Source organism: Pinus tabuliformis, chromosome 2_1, assembly GCF_031772625.1.
Source record: "Pinus tabuliformis cultivar Carrire ecotype Pingquan chromosome 2_1, CPIR1, whole genome shotgun sequence".
Lineage (NCBI taxonomy): Eukaryota > Viridiplantae > Streptophyta > Pinopsida > Pinales > Pinaceae > Pinus > Pinus tabuliformis.
Genome location: NC_142299.1, coordinates 86,723,340 through 86,732,692, shown reverse-complemented (window position 1 = coordinate 86,732,692; position 9,353 = coordinate 86,723,340). Strand labels below are relative to the sequence as shown.

General features: G+C 36.2%; 1 protein-coding gene across 1 annotated transcript in view; it reads right to left on the bottom strand.

The window, feature by feature from the left end:
* Window positions 1–4,429: 4,429 nt before the first annotated feature.
* The window catches only part of LOC149198897 (uncharacterized), a 28,930-nt gene continuing 24,006 nt past the window's right edge, over window positions 4,430–9,353 (bottom strand). Inside the window, exons 2-3 of the mRNA XM_089400402.1 lie at window positions 6,232–6,348; window positions 4,430–4,548 (exon numbers count right to left, since the gene is read on the bottom strand). Of these exons, the coding sequence (XP_089256528.1) occupies window positions 4,430–4,548; window positions 6,232–6,348 (236 nt within the window). The remainder of the gene's footprint in view (window positions 4,549–6,231; window positions 6,349–9,353) is intronic.

Genomic DNA, 9,353 nt, shown 5'->3' with positions numbered 1-9,353 from the left:
TAGAGAGTATGGAAGAGAAAGCCAAGAGATTGATGCAAATATTCATCAAGGGCTCCAATGAGGACAGAGAACAAGCATTGTTTGCGTTAGAACAAAGATGATGTATTTAATGCTATGTATTAATATAAAGCAATTATATTTTATTTATTATTTTCAATATGTTTTCTCATTTTTATTTCACTATAATAATGTTCTTTCTCATTATTAATTTTTATTGTTGATTCAAAGATGTGTTGTCTTGAATTGTAGTGAATTCAAAAGTATAAGAGAATCATAATCAAACACATTATTTCTTTGAAATAGGACATAAGTCCAGTCAAGCAAAACCAAATGCCCATTAATCCCAAACTAATGGGTTTTCTTAATATTGTTATTAAAAATAGTAAGTTAAAAAAATTTAAATAGATGATTTATTATTGTTTTAAGATTATTTTTTTCCTTATTTTGAAAGGTAAAAGAGGCATTGCTTCAACAAAAAATGATATGCTTATTTGGTGGAGATGGCTCTAAAAAAGGAATATATATAAAGGAGTTTGCATTTTTCTTAAGGAACATATTAATAGATTTTATTGATAACATTCATATAATTTATATCACTGGATTTGGCTTCAAAGAGATAAAAAGATCAAAGCTTACAGATACCACTTATGTTCATTATTGTCAACTGCAAAATATTGATATGGAAAAAGTTGAGATGGAGGAGATGCCTTTGTTAAATTTATTGGAACATGAGGCTATAAGATTTTGGACACACTTATGTTCTTTAGAAGAAATGGTGTCTAAAAGAGATGACAATGCCAAACTGAAAATAATCCTTAACTCTATTAGTCATCACATTCCATGGATGATATTAATAGATAAAGATGGGGAAGTAATTACAGAAAATGGGCAAGATATGGTTTCCCTATACACAAAGAGTATGGAAGAGAAAGCCAAGACATTGATGCAAAGCTTGATCAAGGGCTCCAAGGAGGACAAACAAGCTTTGTTTGAGTTAGAACAAAAATGATGTATTTAATGCTATGTATTAATATAAAGGAATTACATTTATTTATTATTTTCAATATGTTTTCTCATTTTTATTTCACTATAATAATGTTATTTCTCATTATTAGTTTTTATTGTTGATTCAAAGATGCGTTGTCTTGAATTGTAGTGAACTTAAAAGTATAAGACAATTGTAGTGAGTTTAAAAGTATAAGACAATCATAATCAAACACATTATTTCTTTGAAATAAGACATAAATCCAGTCAAGCAAAACCAAATACCATTAATCCCAAACTAATGCGTTTTCTTAATATTGTTATTAAAAATAATAAGTTAAAAACATTTAAATAGATGATTTATTATTGTTTTAAGATTAATTTTTTTCCTTATTTTGAAAGGTAAAAGAGGTATTGCTTGAACAAAAAATGATATGTTTATTTGGTGGAGATGGCTCTGAAAAAGAATATCTATGAAGGAGTTTACATTTTTCTTAAGCAACATATTAATAGAGTTTATTGATAACATTCATATAATTTATCACTGGATTTGACTTCAAAGAGATAGAAAGATCAAAGATCAAAGCTCAAAGATACCACTTATGTTCATTATTGTCCACTGCAAAATATTCATATGCCAAAAGCTGAGATGGAGGAGATGCCTATGTTAAATTTATTGGAACATGAGGCTATAAGATTTTCGACACACTTTTATTCTTTAAAAGAAGAAGTGTCTAAAAGAGATGACAAAGCCAAACTAAAAAAACTCTTTGAAGCTATTGGTTATCACATTCCATGGATGATATTAATAGATAAAGATGGGGAAATAATTATAGAAAATGGGAAATATATGGTTTTCCAATACAGAAAGAGTATGGAAGAGAAAGCAAAGAGGTTGATGCAAATCTTGATGAAAGGTTCCAAGGAGGACAAACAACAAGCATTGCTTGACTTATGCTTGATTTAGAAAAATTATGATGTATTTCATACCATGTATTATAAACATTTTATCTATTATTTTCAATATTTTTTTTCATTTTTATTTCATTATAATACTATTCTTTCTTATTATTATTTTTTCTTGATAAATCAAGCATGTGTTGTCTTGAATTATGGTGAGTTTAAAAGTATAAAAGATTCATAATCAAACACAAAATTTCTTTGAAATAAGAGGTAAATCCATACAAATAAAACCAAATACCCATTACTCCCAAACTAGTTTTGATCGTGCATTCAAAAAAATTAAATAGATGATTTATTATTGTTTTAAGATTATTTTTTTCTTATTTTGAAAGGTAAAAGAGGTATTTCTTCAACAAAAAATGATGTGCTTATTTGGTGGAGATGGTTTTGAAAAAGGAATATCTATGAAGGGCTTTACATTTTTTTAAGGAATGTTTTAATAGAGTTTATTGATGACATTCATATAATTTATATCACTGGATTCGATTTCGAAGAGAGAAAAAAATCAAAGCTCACAGATACCATTTATGTTGGATATTGTCCACTACCAAATCCTGATACACCAAAAGTTGAGATGGAGGAGATTCCTTTGTTAAGTTTATTGGAACATGATGCAATAAGATTCTGGGCACACTTTTCTTCTTTAGAAGAAATGGTGTCTAAAAGAGATGACAATGCCAAACTGAAAAGAATCCTCGACTCTATTGGTTATCACATTCCATGGATGATATTAATAGATAAAGATGGGGAAATAATTATAGAAAATGGGCAAGATATGGTTTCCCTATATGTTAAGAGTATGGAAGAGAAAGAAAAGAGATTGATGCAAATCTTCATCAAGGGTTCCAATGAGGACAGAGAACAAGCTTTGTTTGAGTTAGAACAAAGATGATGTATTTAATGTTATGTATTAATATAAAGGAATTACATTTTATTTATTATTTTCAATATGTTTTCTCATTTTTTTCACTATAATAATGTTCTTTTTTATTATTAATTTTTATAGTTAATTCAAGAATGTGTTGTCTTGAGTTGTGGCGAGTTTAAAAGTATAAGAGAATCATAATCAAACACATTATTTCTTTGAAATAAGACATAAACCTGTTCAAGCAAAACCAAATACCCATTAATCCCAAACTAGTTTTAAACTATGGAAAAAAGAATAAAAAATTTAAATTATGTATTGATTTCCATATTTTTTACTAGTTGTATCAGAATGACAATTAACCTTTTCCCAACATGGATCACCTAAAGAGTTACATGCTCTAAGATCTTATATATTCCGATGTATTATCCAAGAAAAATTAACTATTGGTTTCTCATGAAAGATGTACAAAATGACCTTCACTACTCCTTAGGGGTCTTATCTTATATCACATCCTACGCCAACATATGTTTTATGTATATATACTTTTTCTATACACAAACTATTGTCATAAGTTAATATGAGGCTATGGCCACATCCCCCAATGAGTAGTTCTCCTTTTACTAAAAGGGGTAAATATTCAATGGACTAAACCATGTTATACCACCATTGAAACCTCTAAGCGAAGAAACTATGAAAGGGCATATTTTAGTCTATCCTACATGAAGCACGATATTTCATATCTAGATAAATAAATCTAATACTGCTATTGGAATATATTAACAAAATTGCATCCTAACAATATTGATAATCTTATGTTAATAGGAAGCTAAATGTAATTTAAAGGAATTATAAAACAATTCAAAAGGAAGTATGTAACATTTAGAAAACTTTCCATTTCCCCTTGGAACCCAAAATTTCAATGTTGTGTTGATCACTAAGAATTGAACTATATTTCCAACAAGTCCTTCTTATTAGGACACTTAAGCAATTGATTTTTTATTTATAAGAACATGAGTTCACTTTTATTATCAAACTAATATAACGACATGTCTTTATGAATCACATCTCTACCATCACCCTAGGCTAGACAGAAGAGTTTCAAGATGTGTTTGTTGATAAATAATTGTTCAAAATTCACCCACAAGATGGCCTAAATTGTCGCAAAGATGTTTATTAGTTCTTAACTAATCAAATTTGATTAGAAGAGTATTCTATAAAGGGGACATCATCAAAATATTTTTTTTTCTTATAAATCAACATTACAAAAGTGATACATAAGTTTGATAATAGAATATGAATAAGATTTATTTTTCCCTATGAATATTAAAACTCTATGAATAACATTACACCCTATGAATATGAACCCTTAGATTAATAAATCCAAGGGATTTATATTAAAAACCCAAGGGATTATCAACGTTATAGAGATTAACAATAAAACTTTGATGAGATTGGCGGGAGATAACATTCATATTAACTATATCAAATTTTATACAGATGCCCTACCAAGGAAGAACCACAAAGCCCTAATCCCTGCGTCGGCGCTCTTCGCGGCCTCCCCTTGCGTGTCTGGTTGAGGGCTCTCGGTGCCCTGGCTGCCATGGCTGAACCACATCAACATCTTGGTGCCCACTCCTCCAAAGATATGGTCATTGGACGACCTCCAGACCAGGCTTCCTTCTTCACAAAGTTTGCCTCCAACTCGACCTTTTGTATGCCACCAGGAGGAAAATCTGACAAAGAAGGAACAACACATACATAAAAAAAAGAGCTTCCTCAGAGGAAAGAAGAAACATAAAAAAGGATAACCAAGGATACTCAATTGGAAAAAGGAAAGGTTGCATAAATCCTTCAAAATCTCAGGAGCAGACGTAAGAACAGAGGAAAAAGACTAAGAATAACTACAACCCCATAGCCAAGAAAATCCCGAAACTGGAAATCCAGGATCCATGTGTAGCAGTCTATAGAGAATATATGCAAGAACATGAAATAATATGCAAGTTCATGGGCATCTGGCCAACTGAAAGAGCCTAAATTGGTGGATACAAAGAAAATGGACACCCAAAGGGGAGATCAGACTTCATCTGGGCTCCAAAGGATTCTTCATGGTCATCTTTGACCTCCTAGAAGACAGAGATAGAATATTTGAAGGAGGACCCTATTTATACAACTTAGCCAGTTTATACATGAGATTTTGGAAGGACAACTTCACACTGGAAAAGGATGATTTTACGAGAGTTCCAGTCTTTGTCTCTACTCCTTACCAACTGATTACTGGGCTCCTTCTGTCTTAAAAGGTATAGGAGACTAGCTAGGGGAGTAAATCAAAATGTCTGAAGGCACTAAAACGGGTCACTATGTTTCCTACGCCCAAATTTGCGTATACATAGATGTCTCTGGTTCCCTACCAGAATCAATTAAATTAATCTTCAGGGACGAAGTCTGGCTACAAAGTATAGACTATGAACATATTCCCTTCCGATGCAGAAAGTGCCATGAGCATGGGCATCTCTTCCGAGACTGTCCTATGAACAAAACCCCTCAACCTCAAGAGTAGGCAAGTAAAAGAAAAGATAGTGAAGGATATACTAAAGTCATCTCCAGGAACAAGAACAATAGGAAAGAGGCTATCCCCAAGAAGAACTAATATAAAGAAGCAGGTCAGAATCAGTTCAATGCATTGAACAACACTCAGGAGCAATTGGATCCTTACGACCTGATAGGAGATGAAGCAGGAGAAGACAAAACGAACCCAGCAGATAGAGAATATGATGATAGGGACACATGTTATACAAACAGAGGAAAGGAGCATTCACAAGAGGACACAAAAATGGAGCAAATAGAGACAGAGGAAACACCAGAGGAAAGCACCATAGAGGAAGCTCTGGAGGGAGTAGACTTAGCAACAATTGCAGAGGAATGGAAACAAAAAGGAATAAATTCCATATCAGAACACCAACTTCAAAAAATTGAAGGCACTTATCTCCTCCAGGAAGATTTAAAACTCAAAGCTCACCACCCAGCACAAGAAAGCATAGCATCAAAGGGCATATTAGCAAATATTCTAGTAGGAGGAATCAACCTCAACGGCTCAAGCTGAAAGCGAGTTCGAAAGACCACTAGTCAACTCCTCCAAGAACTAGGAGCCAAATTAATCAATGAAGGAAAGGTAAAAGCTCTGGCTCTAAACCCATCTCCATGTCAATGAATTACATCTCTTGGAATATTAGAGGACTGAACAATCTTGGGAAGAAAAGAATCTTAAAAAATAGAATCATGTCTGATCATCCTGATATTCTTCTAATTCAAGAAACTAAACTAGAGTCGGCTCACCCCCCTCTCCTTCTCAACTCTTGTTTCAAGCCATAGAACTCCTTAGCCAACTCGGCTACCGGTTCGACCGGGGGTATAATGACCTTTTGGAAAATCTCCAAGTTTGACCTCATATCTTCTCTCGCCACTCATCATTCCATAACAGTGAGCATGAGAATCATTGGCACCAATGAGAGTATTTGTATGACTAACATTTATGCCTGCACAAGGTGACATACCAGATTAAAATGCTCCAAAGCATCTCCAATCTTCTAGATCCATTACTCCTTCCTCTCAAAATCATAGCTGGTGACTTTAATATGATAGCAAATTTGTCTGAGAAGAAAGGAGGTATCTAGAAGCTTGATAAGGACTCTGAGGCTTTCCTTACCACCATTGAAAACCTCAACCTCATCGACATTCCCACCAGCGATGGCATTTTTACGTGGAATAAAAGAAGAGGAGGAGACTGTCAAATTGCCTCCCGTTTAGACTACTTCCTTTTATCTGAGGCAACTTATCTTACCTCCTGGGAAATGGAGGCGAGAATCCTACCGCAAGTAGGCTCAGATCATTAGCCTATCTCTCTCAAGATTCAAATTTCCAATGGTTCAAAAAATAAGCCTTTCATATTCGAAGCCTTCTGGCTGGATCACCTAGACTTCATGGAAAAAATGAAACAATGGTGAACTTACCCTCCCACCAGAACTGGAAAAAAAATGTACAAGTTCCAACAAAAGTTAAAACATATCAAAGAGGAAATCAAAAAATGGAACAGAGAAACATTCGACAACATCATCACGGACAAAAAAAACTTGGAGCACAAATTGGAGCTTCTCCAACAAAACATAATTGAAGAAGGGTTACGGAGAGAAGTAAGTAAGAGGAACAAAGGTTACAACAAAGTTGGGAGGAAAGAGACATACATGAAGAAAAGTTGTGGCAACAAAATTCCAGAATCAATTGGCTGAAATGTGGTGAAAGGAACACTGCATTTTTCCATAAATCAATGATACAGCATAGGAGAAACAACAGAATCCTAGCTTTGAAAAACCAAGATGGTCATCTCATTCACTCTCAATAGGAGTTGGTGATCTGAAAATCACCCTTGAGTGACCTCAGTTAATTAATTAATGAATGAAGGTATTACAGACTCATGTGCTGGTGTGTGTCTATGTTATTATAGGCAACGGATCGATCAGATTGCAAAATACACAGACACTAGAAATATAAAAACAGCAGAGAAACATAGTAATAAAAAATAAGAACACAACAATTAATAAGGATTTCACCCTATCCTCCAAGGCTACGTCTCCTGTCCAGCTTTCAATGGTGGCCTTCTTTTATTGTGTCTTTAAAGCAGAGAATTACAATGAGGAGCTCACTCTGAGTCTCCTGAAACAGAATTGCTTGGCAGGGTGGTACTTAGATTCCCCAAGCCACTAGAGTGCACAGACTCTTTTCCTTAACAGCTCTTGACCTCTCTGGTCTTTAATGGAAGGAGCCCAATGTGGTGCTCAATTCCCAAAAGATCCTCTCAGGGAATGCTCGATGCTACCTTATGCTGCACGTCAGCTTGGCCCTCTATCTTTTTGCTCTTTGCTTCACTGTCTCTTTGTTCTCTGTCTTCATCTTCTTCTTTCTTCGGTTCTTCCTCTCGGTGTCCTCTCTCTTCCTTCTATTCTATTTGTTCATGGCTTTGAAGCCAATCATTCTCATGACTACTCGCTTCCTCTTCTGCCCCTGTCAGATCGCCTATTGCTGCTCGCTTGGAGTTCCCTGTCTCTGCGTCTTCATCAATGGCTCACAGGGAGTGGGGACTTGTCCTCCTACGAACTGCGCCAGCTTTTTCCTCGTCGGTTCCGTTCTTTGGTTACTCTGTGGAAAGAGTCATCCGCCACCTCAGCGATCAAATCAGACCTCAAATCCTTATACATCGCGGCTTAATCCCCTATTAAATCTGGTTCTTTCATCGGGCGCATTCTCAGCCGTTAGATCTGGAGCCCCCAGATCCGACACCATTCGCTCATTTCGCGCGGATGACTTGCTCAACCATTAGCGCACGATGAGCGGTGGTTTCCTCTCTCCTCTGCCTACCACACATTTGGCGCTAAGTGGAATCACTTGTTTTTCTCCAATTCCGCTTACCACCCAAGGGTGCCCCCGATAGATAACGCTGGTTTTGGAGCGCGGGTCCTGCCTTTAGCCTTTAGCGCTTTTCCTCACGGTTTTCCTGGCTTCCATGCCACCGAGCACTTGGGGCCTCTCCTTCTCGAGGGGTTTTCCCCAGTGATAGCGCTAATCACGCATCAGAAACTACCTCCTTTTCCCGATCCGGGCTTCCCAGGTGCTAGTTTCGCCTCCTGCGCGGTCTCCATGGGCCTTGGTTAGCGCACTTTGACCGAGGTCCTCGTCATTCCTCACTGGCTGCCAACTGCCACTGTTTAGAGGTCTTCCTAATCGCTCTATGCTCATAATTCTTTGAAGTCTGTCCTGTTTTGGTACAACCATGGTGTTTTGATTATTCTTCATGGATCCAATTCGGATCACGACCTTCCCACTGAAAAAGCTTTTGGACCACCAAAAGTTGGTTTTCAAGCATCGACTAAGTGAGGGTACAATTGTCTCACTTGTCCAATCTCTATCCACTTTGCACTACTCGGCTTTGAACCTTTGAGCCCAATTCTGAGGTACTCAACATCTCCTCTGCACATCGTCCTCACCTTCCTGTCTAAAACTGTTTCTTCCTACAATTCATTACGATATTCAGGTAGTAGGTCATCAATAGAAGGCAATTGACTTTGCTCTTCAGGATCCCCAATCAGTGAGGGTTCAAACAATCTCAAGCAATCTGCATTTACGACTAAGTAGATGTGCATGTAAGCTGGTAGATCAAGGCAAAAAGAATTCTCACCAATATTCTCAAGTATCTTGAAAGGTCCATACTTGATAGGCTTTAGCTTCTTACCTTCACCTTGCATCCTGTCCTTGCTGATGTACAGCCAGACTTGGTCACCAACTTGAAAACTATGCTCCATCCGATGCTTGTCATGCCTTGCCTTGTATTTGGCTTGGCTCTTTTCTAGCTGTTCTTGTACTGCCTGGTGGATCTCCTGGATTTGTTCATTGAACCTAGTTGCCTTGTCCACATCACTGTGTCCCTCAACTGTGGTATCTTTACCAAAGACAAAATCGAAAGGAGACCTTGGTGTGAACCCAAAACAGG